Genomic DNA, 23,460 nt, shown 5'->3' with positions numbered 1-23,460 from the left:
CAAGGACCCATCTATTATGCTCTCCTAAAACAAACTAGGGAGAAGGCGATGGCACCCCACTCCAGTACTCTTGCCTGGAAAATCCCATGGATGGAGGAGTTTGGTAGGCTGCAGTCCATGGGGTTGCAAAGAGTTGGACACGACTGAGTGACTTCACTTTCACTTTTCACTTTCATGCACTGGAGAAGGAAATGGCAACCCACTCCAGTGTTCTTGCCTGGAGAATCCCAGGGATGGGGGGAGCCTGGTGGGATGCCATCTATGGGGTCGCACAGAGTTGGACACCACTGAAGCAACTTAGCAGCAGCAGAAAACATACTAGAGATATTACCTTGCAAACAAAGGTCCATCTAGTCAAGGCTATGGTTTTTCCAGTGGTCAAGTATGGATGTGAGTTGGACTGTGAAGAAAACTGAGTGCCGAAGAATTGATGCTTTTGAACTGTGGTATTGGAGAAGACTCTTGAGTCCCTTGGACTGCAGGGAGATCCAACAGTCCATCCTAAAGGAGATCAGTCCTGGGTGTTCATTGGAAGGAGTGATGCTAAAGCTGAAACTCCAATACTTTGGCCACCTCATGCGAAGAGTTGACTCATTGGAAAAGACCCTGATGCTGGGAGGGATTGGGGGCAGGAGGAGAAGGGGACGACAGAGGATGAGATGGCTGGATGGCATCACCGCCTCGGTGGACATGGGTTTGAGTGAACTCCGGGAGTTGGTGATGGACAGGGAGGCCTGGCGTGCTGCAATTCATGGGGTTGCAAAGAGTCGGACACAACTGAGCAACTGAACTGAACTGAAAACATACTTAGCTCTACTATACAAATTATCCTCCTGCTCTGAGGAGGTTTCATCTCAGTCTCCATTTCTATACTCCTGAATCACAGCGTTTCAGCTTTAGCATTTAGGAAAGGGTAAGAATACACAGAGCTGGTAATGGTATATGCTGGGAACAGTGGATCCTGGCATTTGAAAAGTCTAAGCTGGGGGCAAAGTCATTTCAGGAATCCTGGCAGAATACTCTGGAAGAAGGAGAGCCCTGGGCTGTCAATGGTGACAAGGTCCTCCACACAGCTAAATCAGACAGATCCCACAGGGCCCTGAGACTCCAGAAGTTCAGTTCTGGTAAAGATATGGCCTGTGAGATGGAACTCCAGACTTGGTTTCAGGCCACCCTCTCGTTGCTGATTCCAGAATAGAGACAGGCTCAACCCATGGCTAGTGCTCAGATGAGGTAGAATAAAGGTGAGTGGAGTGGGCAGGAAAAGCCACTGCTAGACCTGGGAAGGCTCCCACTCTGACCCTCCTCCAGCTATATTCTTCTTTATAAGATAGAGAGTCCATGACTGGAAAATGCTCTCTCCCATAAATATTTTAAATTACATGCCATGCATCCAGGACTCTTAAAATTCTCTATTCAAGAGATTCTGTGTCCACTGTTAGGACCTCCATAGCTCCCATAGGCAACTGTGTGCCCGAAGGGTAGCTGTGTATAGGGATGTGTGTGTATGCGTGTATGGAGCTTTGTTGTGTGGGCTAGGTTTTCCACATACATGCTTATGAGGTACAGGATAGGGTAAAGGAGTTGGGAGGTTAAGAAGAATGGGCCAGGGACTTCGAGTAGTACTTTGCCATGACCTACAAATGCTAGTGAAAACCTAGATGTGAGCAGTTCAAGGGCAGAGCCTCTATCTTACCCACTTCTACGCCCTAACAAGTTTGGGAATTAGAACAGAGCTGAAATTATTGAATGTTTACTTCATCAGACTCTTAGGTACTGATATCAAATCCACTTCTACTGGTTACTATTTAATAATAGCAGCTATAATACTGTGAATCATTTATTCTGGGAAACACCTGGCAATACTGTGAACCATTTATCCTGGAAAACCTGCCACTATAAAACATCTTGAAATGCCAGTTAAAATGTAACAAACATCCTTTGTAATGCATACCTGAGTGTACAAGAAAGTAAAGAGAAATTCCAAAGAATACAGACTGGAAAGCAGTGAGATGGGCTGGAGTCATTGAGAGCTGTATCAGTACTGAGAGTTTTTGTGTATCTCAGGAAAACCCAGATTTAACAATTAAAAAAAAATTTATTTAACTTATGTAAAATTGATTTAACAATCTTTAGACCCACATCAAGTAGGGAGTTGGACCTCAGACCCTTAAATAATGGTAACACATTTGAAGGGTTACATCCTCAGTGAAGGAGTGGCAAAGAAAAATAATAAAGGACCTTTACTATCATGATCTGGGGTCTGAGTGATAAGAGTGTCTGTGGAGAGTTTTTAACCACAAGCTTGCCCTCCTACAGGGTTAGGCTTAAAATTTACAATCCCCTCTATGAGCTAGCTAGTGGTAAAGAACCCTCCTGCTAATGCAGGAGATGTAAGAGAAGCAGGTTCTATCCCTGGGTCAGGAAGATCCCCTGGAGGAGGGTATGGCAACCCACTTCAGTATGCTTGTCTGGAGAATCCCATGGACAGAGGAGCCTGGCAGGCTACAGTCCATAGGGTCACAAAGAGTCAGACATGACTGAAGCAACTTATTTAGCATGCATGCTTTGAGCTACAGATTTGAAACCAATAATATTAACATAAAATGGTGGAGGGTTGGTGTAATTTGGATCTCCAAGCAGAAATAAACACAGATATTCCCTGTACGGACTTGCCTTTAATCTAGACAAAATATAAAATAGAAGAGATTTATAAACTAAATTATACTAAGTTACACTGCTGCTGCTGCTGCTGCTAAATTGCTTCAGGCGTGTCTGACTATGTGACCCCATAGATGGCAGCCCACCAGGCTCCCCTGTCCATGGGATTTTCCAAGCAAGGGTACTGGAGTGGGTTGCCATTGCCTTTTCCGAAATTACACTGAATTACACTAAAATTAAGGACTTCTTTTCATGGGAAGACACTATAATGGGGATGAAAAGACAAGCCATAAGCCAAAGGTGGGAGAAGATATTTACAAAACAACCAAAATAGAACTAGTATCTGGAATATATAGAGAACTACTCTGAATCAATAAGACAAACAACTCATTAAAAAAATGAACAAAAGACTTAAGACACTTCTTCTCTTAACAAAAGATGATCCACAAATATGTGAAAAATGTTAAACTGTATTGCTGCTGCTGCTAAGTCACTTCAGTCATGTCTGACTCTGTCTGATCCCATAGACAGCAGCCCACCAGGCTCCCCCGTCCCTGGGATTCTCCAGGCAAGAACACTGGAGTGGGTTGCCATTTCCTTCTCCAATGCATGAAAAGTGAAAAGTGAAAGTGAAGTCACTCAGTCGTATCTGACTCTTAGTGACCCCATGGACTGCAGCCTACCAGGCTCCTCCATCCATGGGATTTTCCAGGCAAGAGTACTGGAGTGGGGTGCCATTGCCTTCTCTGGTTAAACTGCATTAGGTAATCACAAAAATGAAAACTAAAGCTATACTGAGGTACCATTACACATCAGTTGGTTTGTTATAAGACAGAAAATGTGACAAAAATAGATGTTGGTGAGGAAGTGGAGCAACCAAAATTTTCATGTCCTGCTAGTAGAGTGTAAATTCCTACCATTGTTTTGGCAAACAGTTTGGTATTATGTGGTAAAGGTAAAGGTGTTCATATCCCATGATCTATCAGTGTTATTTCCACATGTATAATGTTTACACATGTCCACAAAAAAATACAGAAAAGACGTATAGTAACACATGTAAGAATGTTAATAGCATTGTGCATTTTTTTACAAATTGAAGGTCTGTGGCAACCCTGCTCTGTGCAAGTATATTGGTCCCATTTTCCCAAAAGTATTTGCTCACTTTGTGTCTCTGTGCCACATTTTGAAAATTCTTGTAATATTTCAAGCTTTTAAACTAGTATATTAATATCTGATATATTACATATTATTATATAATAAAAATATAATTATATGTATTATTACATTTCTATCACAGATATTATATTACTTGTGATTAGTGATCTTTGATGTTATTGTAATTGTTCTGAGGCCCCACAGATCACACTTGCATAAGACAAGGATACTTTATAAATGCTGTGTGTGTTCTGACTGCTGCAGATGGGCCATTCCTTTGTCTCTCTCCTTTTCCCTGGGCCTGCCTATTCCCTGAGACATAGCAAGATTGATATTTGGCTGACTAATAACCCTACAATGACCCCTAAGTGTTCAAAGGGAAGGAAGAGTCACATGTCTTAAATCAAAAACTACAAAAGATTAAGCCTTGGTGAGGAAGGCATGTCAAAAGCCAAGACAGGCTGAAAGCTAGGTTTCCTGTGCCACGTGGCCAACTTGTGAATGCAAAGAAAAATTTCTTGAAGGAAACTAAAAGTGTGAGTCCAATAAGCTGTGAAGAGTGAAAAAGCAAGACAGCCTTACTGCTGATAATGGAGGAAGCTTTGGGGGTCTGGGTAAGAGATCAAACCAGCCACAACAACCCTTAAATCAAAGCCTCATCCAAGCAAGGCCCTAACTCTCTTCGATTTCAGGAAGGCTGGGAAGGGTGAGGGGGCTGCAGAAGAAGAGTATGAATCTAGCCGAGGGGGACACACGGCTCCAGGAGCCATCTTCAAGACATGAAAGTTCCAGGTGAAGCAGCCAGTGCTGAGGTAGAAGCTACAGCAAACTGTTCACAAGCTCTCGCTGAGGTCATTAGTGAGGTGGCCACACTGAACAGCAGATTTTCAGTGTAGATGAAGCAGCCTTATATTGGAAGAAGATGCTACCGAGGACTCTCACAGCTAGAGGGGTAGTCAGTGGCTGGCTCCCTAGTTTCAAAGGCCAGGACGTGTCTCCTGCTAAGGGCGAATGCAGCTGGTAAGTTTAAGTTGAAGCCAGTGCTCATTTACCATTCTGAAAATCCTAGGGCCCTTAGGATTTACATTAAATCTACTCTGCCGGTGTTCTATAAACAAAGCCTAGATGACAACACATCTGCTGACAACATGGTTTACTGAATATTTTAAGCCCACTGTTAAGATCTACTGCTCAGAAAAAAATTATTTTCAAAATATCATTGATAATTTGTCTGATTACTCAAGAACTCTGATTGAGATGTACAATGAGATTCATGCTGTTTTCATGCCTGCCAACAGGACATGGGACAAGGATAATTTCAACTTTTAAGTCTTTCCATTTGAGAAATACATTTCATAAGGCTATAACTGCATTAGATAGTGATTCCTCTGATAGATCTGGGCAAAGTAGATTGATAGCCTTCTGCAAAGGATTCACCACTATAGATGCCATTAAGAACACTTAGGATTTGTGGGGAGAGGTCAAACTATCAGCATACACAGGAATTTGGCAGAAGTTGATTAAAATCCACAAGGAAGACTTTGAGGGGTTCAAAACTTCAGTGGTGGAATATCAAGAGAACCAGAACTGGAAGTGGAGCCTAAAGATATGACTCAATTAACTGCAATTTCACGGAACTAAAGAGCTTCTTGATCAAGGTGAAAGAAGAGAGAGAAAAAGGTGGCTTAAAACTCAATATTCAGAAAACTAAGATCATGCATCCAGTCCCATCACTTGGGCACATAGATGGGGAAAAAATGGAAACAGTGACAGACTTTCTTTGCTTGGGCTCTAAAATCACTGTGGATGGTGACTGTAGTGATGAAATTAAAAGACACCTGCTCCTTGGAAGAAAAGCTATGACAAACCTAGACAGCGTATTAAAAAGCAAAGATGTTACTTTGCCGACAAAGGTCTGTATTATAGTCAAAGCTATGGGTTTTCCAGTAGTCATGTAAGGATGTGAGAGTTGGACCATAAAGAACGCTGAGCACTGAAGAATTGATGCTTTCAAACTGTGGTGCTGGAGAAGACTCTTGAGAGTCTCTTGGACAGCAAGGAAATCAAACCAGTCAATCCTAAAGGAAATCAACTCTGAATATTCATTGGAAGGACTGATGCTGAAGCTGAAGCTTCAATACTTTGGCCACCTGGTGCAAAAAGCTGACTCATTTGAAAAGACCCTGAAGCTGGGAAAGACTGAGGGCAGGATGAGAAGGGGATGACAGAGGGTGAGATGGCTGGATGGCATCACTGACTCAATGGACAAGAGTTTGAGCAAACTCTGGGAGAGACTGAAGGACAGGGAAGCCTGGTGTGCTGCAGCCCATGGAGTTGCAAAGAGTGGGACACAACTGAGCCACTGAACAACAAAAACAACTGGAGGTCTAGTGGCAGTCACCTTCCAACGTGGGGGGTGTGTGGCTTTGATTCCTGGTCAGGGAGCTGAGATCCCACATGCCTGGCAGCCAAAAAACCAAAAAATAAAACAGAAGCAACATTATAACAAATTCAACAAAGACTTCAAAAATGGTCCACATTAAAAAAAAAAAAAACTTTAATAGAGGAGAAGTTGCTTGTTATGGATGAGGGAAAAACGTGGTTTCTCGAGATAAAATCTACTCCAGGTGAAGATACCATGAAGAGTGTTGAAATTACAACAAAGGATTTAGACTATGACATAAAATTAGTGATAGAGTAGAGGCAAGGTTTGAGAGGACTGACTCCAATTTTGAAAGAAGCTGTAGTGTGGGTATAATGCTATCAAACAGTGCCACATGCTAAAGAGAAATCATTTGTGAAAGGAAGAGTCAATCAATGCACCAAACTTCACTACTTATTCGAAGAAACCTCCACAGCCACCCCAGCCTTCAGCAACCATCACCCTGAGAAGTCAGCAGCCATCAACACAGAGGCAAGACTCTCCACTAGCAAAAAGACTCCACTTGTTGAAGGCTCAAATGATGGTTAGCATATTTTAACAAAAAAGTATTTTTAATTAAGATACGTACTTTTTAGTCATCATGCTATTGCACATGTAATAGATTACAGTAATAACTTCCATATGCACTGGGAAACCAAAAATTTTATGTGTTTCACTTTACTCTGATATTCATTTTATTGTGGTCGCCTGGAAGCCAACCCACAATATCTCCTACATATGTCTGTATATAATATATATTCACCAAAGAACATGAGCAGGAATGTTCCTAGCAACACTATTTATAATAGCTCCACACTGGTAACTACTCAAAAAGTCTATCAACAGTAGAACAGAGAAATAAATTATGGCATATTTACACACTGGATATTATATAGCAATGAGGATGAATGGACCAAAATTATATAGAATATGAATAAATCTCACAAATATAATGTTGACAAAGGAGGTCAGCAACAAAAGAGTATATATTTGCATTTATATAAAATTAAAAACAGGTAAAACTAATATATTGTGTTGGAAGTCAGGATGGGGGTCAGTCTTAATGAGGGATAGTGACTTGAAGCAGGCATATGGGGGGGGAACTTCCGGGATGCTGAAAATGTTTTTCTTTTTTTAATGCTGTTTTCAACTATATTCTTTTTTCAAATAAACTTTTAATTTTATATTGAAGTATAGCCAATTAGCATTGTGACAGCTTCAGGTGGACAGTGAAGGGACTCTCAGTCATATACATGTATCCATTCTCCCCCAATCTCCCCACTTCCATCCAGACTGCCACATAACTTTGAGCAGAGTTCCCTGGGCTATACAGTAGGACCTTGTTGGTTATCCTGAAAATGTTTTGTTTCTTGATCAGGGTTATGATTACACAGATATGTTCATTTTGTGAAAAGTCATTGATCTGTACCTTTATGATTCTACATTTTCTGTATAAATGTTATTTCTGGAACATGTTTTTTAAAAGGGAAGGGTGAAGGGCCTGGATGATATTATAATTGATGATATTATGCCATTGACTGAGGAATCTGATCTTCCAATTCTTTGCACATGACTTCTAGAAAACAAAATGAAAGGTAATAACTAATAGAACAAATGTTTAAAGTAAAACTTTCAACTGATACAAGGAGAAAGTGAGTGGAAGAAGTAATATACAATGAAATACATTTCTTTGATTGGGTACTCTTTCATCTTCTGCCTTGGTTCTCTATTAAAGTTTAATAATGTTGGGAGTAGAATAAACTCTGATGTTAGAGAACACTGAATTTACTGATCACTTTCAAAGAAGCGATGATAGTGCTTTTACTCTGGCTGCACCAATTCTCAGCTCCTTTAGGAACAGAGCCCACTACTCTGAAATGCTGAAATGGGCAACAAGAAAGAGAAACTCATTTTAGCTGTTCTTTTTCAAAGGTATCTTCCAACCTCTCCTCCAAAACTGATTCAGACAGCTACGCTGAAGTGAATGATGTGATCACCCAAATATCCTCCAAAGTGCAGATTCAAGATATTACTACGGAATTACACTGCCCATTGTGTAATGACTGGTTTCGTGACGCACTAATGCTAAGCTGTGGCCACAACTTCTGCCAATCTTGTATCCAAAACTTTTGGAAGCAGCAAGCAAATGAAACATTCTGTCCTGAGTGTAAGATGTTATGTCAATACAGTAACTGTACATTTAATCTTGTACTGGAGAAACTGGTAGAGAAGATTAAGAAGCTACCCCTGCTCAAGGGCCATCCACGGTGCCCAGAGCATGGAGAGAACCTGAAACTGTTCAGTAAGCCAGATGGGAGACTAATATGCTTTCAATGCAAAGACGCTCGATTGTCTGTGGGGCAGTCTAAAGAATTCCTGCAGATCTCTGATGCTGTCCATTTCTTCACGGTGGGTGAGCCCTGGGTCTTGAACAGTCTTGAGCAATTCCTTAGGAAGGCTGGGAAAAATCGTTTGTTGGACTTCTTTCAATACCACACCTTCATTCAGGTGATTATTAGAAAGCTCAGAGGGCTCAAAAAATACAATGTATCTTGCAAAGTTCTTTCTCTGTAGTTGTCAATCATAGGGAAGCAGTAAGGGAGCTCTGGCCTACTTCCTCAATAAATCAAACATTTACCTAAACCTTGCCTTGACAGCATTCTACTAGACACTGTACAGAACATGGACTTGTAAAATATTGCTTTTGTTATAAAAGTCTTGAAATTTAGTCAAGTTTAAAGTGAACAAAACAACAGAAGGACTATAAGACAGTCTACTGTTGAGAGCTAAATTTTTGTCACATTTGTAATTCACAAATGTTTAGAATTTCAGAGATTAGAGAAAACTGAAATAGTCAGGGGAGGCATGGTGAAAGAAAGAAAGCTTGAAAGGGGGGCAATTATTTGAATTTGGATGGACAGAAGGAAGAAACGAGTGTTGTGAGAACAATGTAAGTAAAAGTAGAGATAGCAAGAACAGTGTAAATATATTAGAAAATGTACAGAGTTCTGTTATCTTCTTCAAAGCCCTGTAGCTAGCTAATAAGAAGGTAAAACTTAGTTTCTCTGCAGTTTGTAATTTTCTTCACAATTTTTGGAAGAGACAGGAATTATGATACAAGGGAAAAGGAGACTTTTGTAGCAGGAGCTTGCTTTCTTTCCCCCTGACACCCTGGGGCTTTGGGGTAGATGTTCTTCATGGCCCTTTATCTCCCAGTTAGCATGGGTTAATTCTTTATGGTATCCCCAGGAGGAGCTTACCATTCATCAGGGTCAACTGGAGGCAACCCTGAAGGAGCTTCAGTCCCTGAAGAATATGCAGAAGGATGCTATTGCTGCTCACAAGGTGAGGAGCAGGGCAGAGGGACCATGAGACAGAACTGGAATTGTACCCTCCCTGTAACTTCAGCTATATGGGTGGAAAGGTACCTTTACATATACAACAAAATGCTAAATGGCACCAGGCTATAGAAGTAGAAAACAGACACTGTAGAGTGGAAAGAAATACGGCAGTGGAGTAGGTTCCCAATAGCTGATCAACAGAGAGAGCAGACTGACCTTTCCCCTAGATAAGCTGATCCTTTTCATGGTGCAGTCACTAGGTGATTGCTATGGGGCTGTGATCTGTCTGATCTTTCCTATTATCTATGGCAAAATAAGGAATTTATTTTTAAAAAATCCACTAAAGATTGCTATGTTCAAAGAAATAACTTTCTTTCCTTTGGGCTTAAAACCAGGCCTCTCTGAACCAAGGTCTCTTAGATTGCTGGCTTTTCTCTCTGATCTAATCCTTCTTAGCTTTTTCCAAACTAAATAAAACTACTGCTTATACTTTCAACTTCACAGGACCTCTAGGACAACATTAATGGTTAGGGACTTGGCAAATCAGTTCCTAGGCTGGGGGAATAATTTGGGAGTTCTGTTTCTTCATTAATTACCCTATAGAGGAGAGTCTTCTCTGGCATTTGACATCTGGAAGAAGAAATAAATATAATGAGGGAAAGAAGGATAGATGGAAATAAAGATGTCTTAAGAGAATCGTGTTCCTGTTGTAAGAGTTCTTAGTTCAGCTATTACAGTCAATACTCATTCATTCAACAAATATTTGAGTGGTGCAGCATTATGCTAGATATTGTATTCCAACTATGGTGGGAGACAGATGTTAATTAAATAATCCCACCAATAATAAAACATCACTGTGATAATTACTATAAATGATTATAAATATACAGTATATTAGAGTATATAAACGGAGAGCCTAATCTAGATGGAAGAAGTCACTTACTAAAAATTGAAATTAAAAATTTCTTATTAAAAATTGAGAATTGAAAGGATAAGTGTTATCTTTAGCCAAGTGAACTGGGTGAGGGGAATATGAAGGAAATGGCCTGGAGAATGTTCTATGAAGAGGAAAGAGCATTATAGAAAAGTTCTTGAGACAGGAAGCTAGTTACTATGTTAAACAGAAAGAAGGCCAATTAAGATGGATCTTGGTAGGCAAGATGAGACCGAAAAGGCAGATAAGGCCCAATCATGTAGGCCCTTGTAGATAATGTTATGAATTTTGAATTTTATTCTGTGCATAATTGAGAAGTCATTAAAAGGTTTAAACAGGACATGGTCTCATCTCATTTTGAAAGCATCAGTCTGGTGGCTGTGTGGAATGTGGACTGGAGAAAGGCAATGACAAGGATAATGGTTAGAAGAAGACTACTGTGGTGATCCCAGAGAACGATGATGGCTTGGACTAAAATGGCAGTAGAGACTGAAAGAAATAAATAGCTTTAGCATATGCTTTGTAAATAAAAACTACCTGCATGTGGTGACTGATTAGATGTGAGAGGTGAGTGGTGATAGCAAATAGACAGTTGGATATACGAATCTGGAGTTGAGAAGTTGGTCTAGGCTGAAAATAAGAAGTCAGTGTATAGACTACACTTCAAAGTTGTGAGAGCAGAGGCTTTTACCGAGAATGAGAGTGTAGAATGAGAAAGGGAAAGAGCCCAGGACAGAATATCAAGTAATTTAATATTCAAAGCTTGGTTAGAGACACAACTAACAAATGAGACTGAGAAATATGGTGAAATAGGTAAAAGGAAAAATGCAAACGTCTGACCTAGAGGACAGTGAGAGTTAAGACTATTTTAAAGAGTACAATTACAGTGATTGACCATAGACTATAAGCTGGATAAGAGGGGACATGAAGGCAGAGAAGTTGATGAACAGAAATGGAGGGGTCAATGAATAGGAGGATTCTATGAAATCCAATAACAGTTGCAACAGTGGAACCTGGGTAAGTGAACATAAAAAGTAATTCTGGGGATGGTACAATTGCTGGGGAAGATAAAACCCTCAATGTGACTAAAAGAATGAGTAGATATAGGTAAAAATCACTAGAAATGATGATGAGGAACTGAGAAGCCAGGATGTCAGATGGCTTACCCACGAGGAAGAGAGCTCCCAGTGTAACAGTTACCAATTTCAAGTGCTTCAGACATTGCCCATCTCTGGCTCTTTTTGTACTGTGGTGCCTCCTCCAGTTCTGATTTCTTAAAAAAGGGCAGTTCTTCCAGCCTCCTATGGACCCAGTCTAACAGCATCACTTGGTAGATACTGGTTTGTACTTCTGGATAAAAGGGTATTATTGTTCATTTTACAAAGTTTGATTAACCCCACAGTCTTATTTAAGATGGCATTGGTTACCACCTCAGTTTTGCAACAGCAACCTAGAGATGACTTTTGACTATTTCAACCCTGACTATTAAACTAGCTGGGAAAGACAGAACACGTTTTCCAAAAGCCTCCTTTTAGTACAGTTGAATGTTGATATGCAGTATTTGTATGCGTTTTCCTGTTATGGTATTTCCCAAGTTGTGTGAGTGCTGGTGGTGTGGGCCCCCATCCCTAAATGCTAGTCTCAGTAATTACCATGGTGATGATCATGGAGGTTTCCAGGAAAACAAGCTACATCTGCAGCAACACATCTCCCTGGAGTTTCTAAAGCTGCATCAGTTCCTGCACAGCAAAGAAAAGGACCTTTTAAGTGAGCTCCGAGAAGAGGGGAAAGCCTTGAATGAGGAGATGGAGCTGAATCTGAGCCACATTCAGGAACAGTGTCTCCTAGCCAAGGAGATGTTGGTGAGCATCCAGGCACGGATGGAGCAGCAGAACCCCTTCGACTTTCTCAAAGTGAGACTCCATACCAACATGACAATGGGTACAACAGAGGGGGGAAGAGAGGGTTGGAAAGAATGTACAAGCAGATTTTCCCTTCCAGGAGGGGAAAAAAATCTGCTGTAGTGATTTTAAGATTCCCTGGGAGAAAAGCAGAAGGTTCCTTTTGCCTTATACTCAATTCAAAGTTTTCACACGCCTAGTAAAGAAGATAGTAAGATGCCATTAAAAGAAATCTGTTTTAATATTTCCCCATAAAGAACTCTGAAGCTTTATTTCTCAAAAATAAGAATGTTGCCACCTAAACTGTATCTTTTACTGGCTCTCAGTAATCATAAATTGACCTGTTTGAAAAGCTGTTTGCCAATCTTTGCTACCTGACGCTTCACCTCTAAAGTGGCATTGGTTACTACCTTAGGACTCAGAAGCTTAATTTAGCCATAGTAAAGAAAGTGGCCTTGGGGTGGGAATATCTATTGTGTTGTTCTCCTGAGACTACGTGGCAGTATAGGTAAAAACAGCTTAACCTTAATTTTTTTCTTGTTTCCTGTAAAAAGAAACTCTAGAAAATCAGAGGAAAGTAAGCCAGTTTATCGTGGGATAGACGAAGGATGAAGATCAGAAAAAAGGCATTTGGAGGATGAGAGGAGTTGGTGGCAATGGGATGGGGGCCATCTGCATAGGACTGCAGTTTTGACCATTAAATTTTGGTGGTGGCCAGTAACACCAAACAAATTTCTGGAGCTGATGAACACGCATCTAACCTTTCCATTTCTCCTTTCCTCTTCTAGGACATCACACCTCTCTTGGACAGGTAAATGTCTCCTTGTGGTATTAATAGCCTGCCTTCAGTCCCTGGAGGATGTCTAAGAATAAACAATTTACGTCCCCTGCAGCTTGGAGCAAGGAATGAGAATGCTGACGCCCAAGGAGCTTGTCTCCAGAAAGCTGAGCCCAGGCGTGTTCAAAGGGCCCATCCAGTATACGATGTGGAGAGACATGCAGTCCACCCTCTCTCCAGGTAACAGTGGGTAGGAGCCATTGGTTCTTGGGGGTCCCAATTTAATGTTTCATTCTCAGGACCTCTTCTGTGGCCCTAACAGTACGTTTGAGTCTAGAAGGAGGGAGGCATGAAGTTTAGCCAAAAGGCTAGTTGGTATGACTGAATTTCTTCTCTTACTGTTATCTAAGAATGCAGGATCTTATACTTGTGAATGGAGTCTGGTGTCAGAACTAACTTCTCAGCCTATGATTTTGCTTGACTGTTCTATCAAATGTAACAACCAATATTTTAATATTTTTCTAAAACAGTTATATAAGTCTCTGAGGCATCTCTGCTCTGAAGGTAGAAGTTACTATACATATTCATCATATGTATGAGTACAGTTCCTCTTGTGGTTAATGTTCATAACATAGAGTATATCATCTTAGGAGATTGTTTACAGATCTTAAGTGCTTCAAAAGAAAACCAATTGTTTCAATAGCTGTGACTAAGTTTTTGTCATCCTGCAGATACTAAAAAAAAAAAAAAAAAAAACAAAACTGGACAGGACAGGACAAAAGAACACAAACAACATTTCAAGAACATAAAATAAAGTTCCAAATAAAAAGTTATAGAAATAGAGATCTAAATAAAGTTTTTTATAGACTCATTATTATTTGTAATTACTGATTTAATGAAAATCACACATCTACCCCTGCTAATGTTTCCAGGTAGCTGACAATGAAAAAAATCAGCTTTACTGAGGTATAATTAACATAGAAGAAAATTTGTTAATTTTAATGTACAATTTGATGAGTCTGACAAATGTACACACTTATGTAAACATCCCCAAAATCAAGATATAGAAAATTTCTGTCATCCCCAAAAGTTCCTGCATAACCCTTTGTGGTCAATCTTTTTCTTCTATCCTCAGTTGCTCATAATCACAGATCTACTTTATTTCACTTTGTCTTTTCTAAAATCTCATACATATATTATGTAGTTTTTTCTGTTTGGCTTTTTTCATTTAGCAAAATGCTTTTTGAGATTCACCTATGTTGTTGCATGTATCAATCACTGTATTTTATGGATACATCACAATTTGTATATTCATTCACCAATTGATGGACATTTGGATAGTTTCTAGTTTATGGCTAGTATGAAGAAACCTGACTGAATATTTGTTTATAAATCTTTTTGCTTTCTTTTTTAAAAATTTATTTTTATTTAACTGACTTATTGGCTGCGCTGGGTCTTCATTGCTGCACCTGGGCTTCCTCTAGCTTTGGTGAGCAGGGGCTACTCTTCGTTGCAGAGCTTGGGCTTCTCTTGTCGCAGAGCATGGGCTCTAGGGCACATGGGCTTCAGCAGTTGCAGCACCTGGGCTCAGTAGTTGCAGTGCACAGGCTTAGTTGTTCCACAGCATGTGGAATCTTCCTGGACCAGGGATTGAACCTGTGTCCCCTGAATTGGCAGGTGGATTCTTAACCACTGAACCACCAGGGAAGTCCACGCTTTAATTTCTTCAGGGTAAATATCTAATGATGGGATTGCTGGGTTGTATGTTAAGTATATGCTTAACTATAAGAAACTATCACATTTTTTCCCCTTAAATGGTGGATTCATTTTAATTCCCACCTCCAATGGATGAGACTCCCAGTTTCTCCAAATCCTTGCCAAAGTTTGATAATGTCTATCTTTCTGATTGTTTTAAATCCATCAAAAAAAATATTTTGTTCAAGCTCCCAAAACAAATTTGAGAAGTTATGCTGGATTTAAATTGAAAAAAAGCCAAGTTAAAACATGGAAATAAAGTTTTCATTTGATGGACGCTGAAACCAGTGGATACGCTGGATCTATCCCATGTGGTATTTTTCGAGTTTTTTTAAGGGTCTACCAGGCTAAACCCTTCGTTGCCTTTACCGCTTTTGCTTTGCTTTCCCACTTTCCTTTCTTGCACTTTGCCTTCAGCTTTTTTTTTTTTTTTTTTTTGCCTCTGGTTCATCCAGCATGGAGTAATATCCATGCTGGTCTAGAAGACTCCTTTTGTTTCTCTTAATATCAGTCTCCATTTTTATGTCATCTTTTAAATCTTTTCCTACATGTTGAGTTTTACCATGACAATGTTTGGATACCACCACAGTTTTATTTTACCTTATTTAAAAAAAATACTTTTCCTCATATAGAATTGTGGGTTGATAGACTCTACTACTTTAGAAAAGCCACTCCATTGTTTTCTCACCTGCATAGTTTCTGATGAGATGTCTGTTATCACTTTTATATCATTTCTCTGTATGTACTATCTTTTTTTTCTCATGGGTTACTTGTAAGATTTAGTTTTTTGTCACTTTTTTTCCACCAAGTTGACTATGCGGGTCTTGGTGTGTTTTCTCAGATCCATGGGTTTATAATTTTCATCAAGTTTGGAAAAATGTTGGCTATTATTTTTTTTAGGTTTTGTACCTCCATCTTTTCTTCTCTACTTCTGGAACTCCAATTTTACACATGTTGTTGTTCAGTCACCAAGTTGTGTCCGACTCTTTGCAACCCCATGGGCTGCAGCACACCAGGCTTCCCTGCCCCTCACTTATCTCCTGGAGTTTGCCCAAGTCCACTGCCTCGGTGATGCCATCCAACCATCTCATCTTCCGTCACCCTCTTCTCCTGCCTTCAATCACATTAGACCACCTAAAATTGTCTCACTTCTCATTGATGCTCAGCACTTTTTAAGCCTTTTTTCTGTGTTTCATTTTGAATAGTTGCTATTGCTATTCAAGTTCTCTCATCTTTTCATCTGCACTGTCTAATCTTCTGTTAATCCTGTTTAGAATGTTTTTCATTTCAGTTACATTTCTTCAAAAAGTTGCATCTTTTTATATCATCAGTTTCTCTCTTTACCATGTTTATTGTTCATCTACATTCTCAGGCTAATGAGAGATATTTATAATATCTGTTTTAACGTCTTTGTCTGCTAATACCACCACTGTTGTAATTTCTAACATGTTTTTATTGTGTGAGTTTTCTCCTGACTGTGGGTTATATTTTCCTGCTGCTTTGCACGGCTGATGTATTTTTTTCTCCTTAATAAACTTTATTTTTTAGAATACTTTTAGATTTATAGAAGAATTGAAAATATAGTAGAGAGTTTTCATATACCTCATCCCTAGTTTATATTATCTTATATTTAGTGTGATACGTTATTTACAATTAATGAACCATTACAAATACATTACTAGTAGCTAAAATCAATAGTTCATTTGAATTTCCTTCAGTTCAGTTCAGTCACTCAGTTGTGTCCGACTCTTTGCGACCCACACCAGGCACCCCATCCATCACCAACTCCCTGAGTGAATTTCCTTAGTTTTTACTTAATGTCATTTTCCCATTCCATGATCCCATTGAAGGTGCAACATTACACTGAGTTTTAAGCTCTTCTTGGCTGTGACAATTTCTCAGGCTTTCCTTGTTTTTTGATGATTTTGACAGTTTTGAGGACTGCTGGTTTTGTATGTTGTAGGATGCCACGTTAGTGCAATTTGTCTGTTGTTTTTCTCACAATAATGCTAGGGTTGTGAGTTACTGCGAGGGAGACCATGGAGTTAAAGTGTCATTTTCATCATATCAAGCATACATTCTGTCAGCATAGTCTATGACTGTTGATGTTGGCTTTAATCACCTGGCTGAGGTAGTGTAAGTTATTTCCCTTCTCTTTTCCATACTTTGGAAAGCAATTTACTTTGTGCAGCTCACACTTAAGGAATGGATAGTTATGTAATTTGTCTCTTCTGGCTGTCAAACACGATCAGTTTTACATTGCTATTTGCTAACTTTGTTGTAATCCTTTAAGCTCTATTGATTTAACTTTGGCATTTAGTGAAGTTATTTGAAATAACTTTGCTCCTTTTGACACTTTAAGCTTTGTTGAGCCTTTAAGCTTTGTTAGTGTGTTTCAATAGAAGCCTTTAATCTTGGGCTAACTCTGCCAATTTTCTAAGATATTACCCTTCTGAGTACTCTGTCTGATGTTCCACATATTATAACATTTTTCCTGACTGGCAGGATTGAAAACTGTTCCCAGTCTTGTGTGAGCTCTGCTTTCTGGAGATTCACTGTCTAGATTTAATGAATTTCACTGTAGTCATGTGGCAATACTCAGTCACATCCTTGAGGGAATCCCTTTGTAGATGTTTTGATGTCTCTGTGCAGCTTCCTCCTCTGTTACTCCACCCTGAAAATTTTAGCTCTCTCAGGATCACAGTATTTTTCTTCTTGTACTCTTTGCCCCCAAACTTCACTTCTAGCATCATTTAAAGCACAAACTGACTTTTTCCTTACTTTTGGTATAATTTTACATTTAAGAAAATCAAATGGGATTTATTTAATATATGGCTATTTTAATAATAATGTAACTATGGTCAAACCTTGGTAAAATATACTTTATACTTCTTATTTCTAGGCCTTTGCTTATTCTTATCCTGCAGATTCTTATTTTCTTCTTTCCTGCCTTATAAATGAGGCTGTTGCTTTAAGACAGGGGCTCATACTTTTTCTGTAAAGAGTTAGACAGTAAATATTTTAGGTTTTGGGGGTTGTTTGGTCTTGTCAAAACTACTTAACTATACCACTGTAGTGAAAAAGCAACCATGGACAATATGGCCATTCATGTATTTCAGTGCAGGGAACTGTTTTTATCTTAAAATATTTTAATATATTTTCTTTAGTTTTGTGTGTATCAATAAAATATCACCAAAATTCACTCCTTCATTTGACATACTCAGAGAGGGCATACTACATGCCGAGCATTAAGTTGGGCTCCAAGGATACAGAAATAAAAGACATAGTTTCCGCTCCCCAGGAGAGTCTCAAAGACCAAGTTAGAGTCTGCCGCAACCTTCTAGGTGAAAAATTATTAAGATGTAAGCCAGAGGCATGGTAATGGAACATAAAGAATAGATTCCAGAGACAGAATTCTGAGACCTGAAATATACAGGACAGTAATTAGCGGTAAGGCATAGAGAAAGGTGATGTCAAGGATGGAAATACAGGGGATGCAGATTTTGGAGGGGGCTGATGAGTTCAATTTTGGCCATGTTGTGTTGACCTACAGAACAATTAAATGTATATATTCAAATGGATAATTATTCTAACTGGAGCTTAGGAAAGAGGCCAGAGCTGGAACAAATAATATTGAGTGAGGGTAGCTGAGCTATTGATATAAATGAGATTGCCTAAGGAGAATGAGAACATACAGTCAAAGAGAGAGCATGTTATAGAGAATAACAACAGATGAAGGTCAATTAAGCCTCAGAAGGGACTGAGGAATTATCTGGCCAGAGAAATAAGAGAAAAAACAGGAAATAAAGTCCCCATGGAATCTAAAGCAAAGAGAGTGTCAAGGAGAAGGGAATGGTCACTCATACCAAATGCAAAGATAAATTTAGAAAATAACTGGAAGAGAGATGCTTTTAAAAATTGGTGGCTTTGATAGGGGCGATTTCAAAAGAGTGGAATGAGTATAAATTATTATATATTGTATAGGGTTCAGGAACAATTTGGAATGAGGCAGTAATGAAGTGAATAGATCACTCATTTGACAAGTTTCAATAAGAAGGGAAGATGTATATGTGAAAGCAAAGACAAAAGAGGACTTCTAAAAACATACTGAAGGGAAGCAGCCTGTAGAAGGGCAGAAATCAATAGTATAAGAAAGGGAATAATTGGTGAATGTTGGGAAGAGTGAGAGCTACAGAAAAGAGAGGTACTGACTTTACTTAGCTTTCTCCAAAACTGGAGAGGAGATAAAGACGGTAGAAGCAAGTAATTTTGTAAGACAGGGTTTGCAGTGGGAGTAGGAAGAATTGAGGGATTCATCTCTTCATTCATCTATTCATTTATAAAATGTACTGTAGTTTCTCTGTGAAAGAGGAGATGAAACCTTCTGCCTGGAAGTAAGGACGAAGTGGTGGAACAGGGATTTGAGGAGGAGTTGAAGGTTTGAAATTGCTGTTGTGAGGAAGTAGAGAGGCTTTGATTTGGGAAATATAAGAGTTTGGGGCAGTGCTGATGGCCAAGCATAGAGTAGAAATACTGAATTTGTAGAAGTATCTGTATGCATGATTTTGTGATTTTCATCCTGCAATGGTGAGGAATTAGGATGTGAATTTGAATAGCTGAATAGATCCAAGGTTGGAGAGTTGCATGGCAGATGCTGCAGAAATAGAAACATAAGAGGACAAAAGTGTTGAGGTTATTGGCAACGAAGCTATCAATGCTAAACTGTTTAGGGAAGAATTTTAAGCCAGGAAGCAAAGAGATTAGGATAATGAAGAGAAATAGGAGACTAGAGATGTTAATGAAGTCAAGTCATGGTTGTAGGAAGAGATGGGAGTGAGAAAGCTCAAAAAGTAAAAGAGTATGGCATACCTAAATTGAAGATTTTAGAGAATGAACAGTTCCTGATGACGACAAGTTCCAGAATATAGTCATTGATATGGGCACCTTAAATGTAAAGGAGTCAAAAGTCATTAGCAGTAAAGTCAAACACATGCAAGAAGAGAAGGGCAGCTATATCCAAAAGACAGTAAAATCCCTTGAAATGATGGGCTAGATTTGATGTAGGAAGGTAAGGCCAACCCAAAATGCAGGGGGTATAACCAGGAAAAGTTTGTAGATGATAGCATTAAATACAGCCAGAGGGAAATGTGAAAAGGAATGACAGGAGCCTCAAATGAAGAATGATTTTTTAACATGAGATTGAGGAATAGAGCACAGGTCTGGAAGTGGTGGTGGTGGCTACCTGATCTCCAGCATCTGAATTTAGAAAATGAACAGTCTCTTGAACTTCTGGAAGCTGTTATTCAGTTAGCTTCTTTTTTTTTTGGAAGAATCAGTCTGGATTATGTTAAATTAAGGAGGTGATAAGGGAATTCTGTAAACTGAAGATGTATGAGAGTTAAATGGGAAGGTAGATCCAAAGGGCAGAGTGGAAATGGTTGGGTGGGAACAGATGGAGGATGGGTGAAGGCAGAGGAAGTAAAGAACAGAATAATGAGGATAAAAGTACAGTAGACATTAAATCATTAGAGAGATCTACAATCTGGGTATTTATGCGAAGGATAACAGGAATACAAAGCGTGGTGAAATTAGTTGGTGTCAAAGATTCATATGGAACTCTAATTGCAGTTCATTTAATTGTTTAACAAATAGTTACTTGAATACCTAGGAACAGTTTCAAATTTTGAAGATAGATGAGGAAACAAAACAAAGTCCCTGCCTTTCCAGAGATTACACTCTAGTGGAAGAGACAATCAAGTAATTTCACATACTGATAACTACTGTGAAGAAAACAAAGCATGATATACTCAACAAATAATTATTTATGAGACAAAAGAAAGCAGGATAAGAGTATAAACCATGATAGATGGATGAACATGCTACTTTAGATAGAATGCCCAGAGAAAATCTCTTTGAGCAGGGTCTCCCTGTGTTTTATTGTAGACATTTCTAAACATACTGAAAAGTTTAAAGAATTTTACAGTAAATACTTCTATACCTAGCTAGATTCTATCAATAACATTCTATTGCACTTGCACGAATAAAGGTCTGAATGATGTTAAGGAGTAAACAATGTGGTGAAATAGTGTCCAGGGACAGAAATAGAAAGTGTAAAGTCCCTGTAGTAGGAATGAACTTAGTATGTTCAAAGAATAGCCAAAAGGCGAGGGTGGTTGGACCAAACTGAATGGGGGGAGGGAGGTGGTAAGCGGTTGGAGATGAGGTCAGAGAAGTGGGTAAATCATGCAGGCCTTGTCTCTTCGGTAAGGACTCTGGATTTTACCTTGGATGACAGGAAGCATAAGAGTATTTTGAGTAGGAGAACTAGATGATCTCATTCTTCTTCTTGGCAGAATAGGCTACAGACAGGCAAGAGTGGAAACAGAGCAATTAAAAAGCTACTGCAGTAGTTTCAGGACACTGGTATTTGTGGAAGTTATGTCTGTACATTCTGAGTAGGCTCAGAATATATTCTGAAGGTGGAGCTGACAGAACTTACTGTTGGACTGACTATGGCATAAGAAGAAAAGCTGGGATGCAAAGCTGACTCCTAGGAATCCTCAAAGCGAGGGCAGGCTGAGCTAAGCTGGAGATGTCAGAGGCTTGGTTGATGAGAGCAGACGGGGGTTCTAAAAAGGTTAGCAGGAATTCTTTACGATACCTTCAAAGAAATTATAGTCCTCACATCCTAAAAAATAACAACCCTACATGAATGAGGATCGATCTGTGAGAGTGAGAAGATTTGGCCTACATGGAAAATCTTCAGGATTCTTCAAAGTCTCTTTGTTAGAAAGAAAAAGTCTCTGGGATGATGGAAAAGACTCAAGCTTTTCTGAGAAGAGAGAGATAGGCTGGATTGTTCTTGCTTCGGAGGATAAATAAATCCACTAACAATAAATGTGTTACAAATACAAATGCATATTTGTATCTTTGTCCATGATTTGAATAGTTTTTGTGTTTCCTTTATCAAATTTTGTGCCAAAGCTCAATTATCTCACATTTAGAATTTGTGTCACCTTCTTGCTTCCAACCTCTCTTCATTTAGAAATTCCTTTTTTATACTGCTGTCCATTGATCTGTCTAAACCACTTGTCAAATTACCTGTGATGAAGGACCAGTTTTAAAAACTAATGTTTGTAGAATATAAACGTTATTTGAAAAAATGGAGTTAAAAAAATTACAAAGTGCAAGCCCAGTTTTTTAACTAAATTGATTGAGCTAAAATTACTTTCAGATTTCTATGACAGTTTCTAAGAGCTTACTCTTAATTTCTCTACCATCCTGTCCCAGACTGGCAATTACACAGTTTGGGAGTCACAGTCAGATCATCAGTGGCATTAACCATTCCAGACCTCAAAAGTTCCAGTGTCTATTAAACCAAATGCAAACTTACCACCACTGTCCTCTAAATTCTGTATCAGTTAGTTCAGTCTCATCTGCTCCTAACAGGCAAGCCCTTATCTTCTCTATCATGCAAGCTACTGTTTTTAACCCATTCTGTTTTTGCCATTGTTTACCCAAACACCTCATACATGTTACATCAAACTAAAATACTTATTGCCTTAGAGATCTTTTTTGGGCACACTTACTAAATCTTTATCCTTTCAGCATTTCTTATTAGAGTATAAATTGCTTCAGAGTAAAGTCTGATTTTTTACCACAAATATAAAAAATGTCTAGAATGTAGCCACATGGATATCAAAACAATATATATATATATATATATAGAGAGAGAGAGAGAGAGAGTATATAAGTTATTACCTGCTCATCTAAGCATATATGGCATGGGGAGATAAAGCACATAAATACTGTCCATGGGAACTTGCATTCATCCCTTTTTCCCCATGCCCTGCTTTCTCTTATTTTCTTACTAGGCCTATCTCCATTAACTCTGGACCCTAAAACTGCTCACCCAAATCTAGTGCTCTCCAAAAACCGAACCAGTGTGTGGCATGGTGACATTAAGCAGCTAATGCCTGATGATCCAGAGAGGTTTGACTCAAGTGTGGCTGTGCTGGGCTCAAAAGGCTTCACATCTGGAAAGTGGTACTGGGAAGTGGAAGTAGCAAAGAAGACAAAATGGACAGTTGGAGTTGTCAGAGAATCCATCCTTCGAAAGGGCAGCTGTCCTCTAACTCCCGAGCAAGGATTCTGGCTTTTAAGACTAAGGAACCAAACCGATCTAAAGGCTCTGGATTTTCCTTCTTGCAGTCTGAAACTGACTAACAACCTCAACAAGGTGGGCATATATCTAGATTATGAGGGTGGACAAGTGTCCTTCTACAATGCTAAAACTATGACCCACATTTACACCTTCAGCAGCATGTTCATGGAGAAACTTTACCCCTACTTCTGCCCTTGCCTTAATGATGGCGGAGAGAATAAAGAACCATTGCATATCTTACATCCACAGTAATCTGTCATACTATTGTGTAAATTCAGAAAGTTATTAAAGAGGTACTGAAACAGTTTACCAGTCTCACTGGTTTCTCTTCCCAATGTATGGGGAACTC

The 23,460-nt window shown here is 39.1% G+C and overlaps 1 protein-coding gene across 1 annotated transcript; it reads left to right on the top strand.

Annotated features, from left to right (window-relative positions):
* Positions 1-4,827: 4,827 nt before the first annotated feature.
* TRIM69 (tripartite motif containing 69) lies at positions 4,828-23,363 on the top strand. The gene is made up of 7 exons (XM_070378572.1): positions 4,828-4,836; positions 8,171-8,647; positions 9,488-9,583; positions 12,193-12,426; positions 13,203-13,225; positions 13,308-13,432; positions 22,822-23,363. The coding sequence occupies exons 1-7, from the start codon at positions 4,828-4,830 to the stop codon at positions 23,361-23,363; spliced, it is 1,506 nt and encodes a 501-aa protein (XP_070234673.1).
* The last annotated feature ends 97 nt before the right edge of the window (positions 23,364-23,460 follow it).

Source organism: Bos mutus, chromosome 10, assembly GCF_027580195.1.
Source record: "Bos mutus isolate GX-2022 chromosome 10, NWIPB_WYAK_1.1, whole genome shotgun sequence".
NCBI classification, from domain to species: domain Eukaryota; kingdom Metazoa; phylum Chordata; class Mammalia; order Artiodactyla; family Bovidae; genus Bos; species Bos mutus.
The sequence above is the reverse complement of the archived record's forward strand: the minus strand, read 5'-3'. Positions and strand labels throughout refer to the sequence as shown.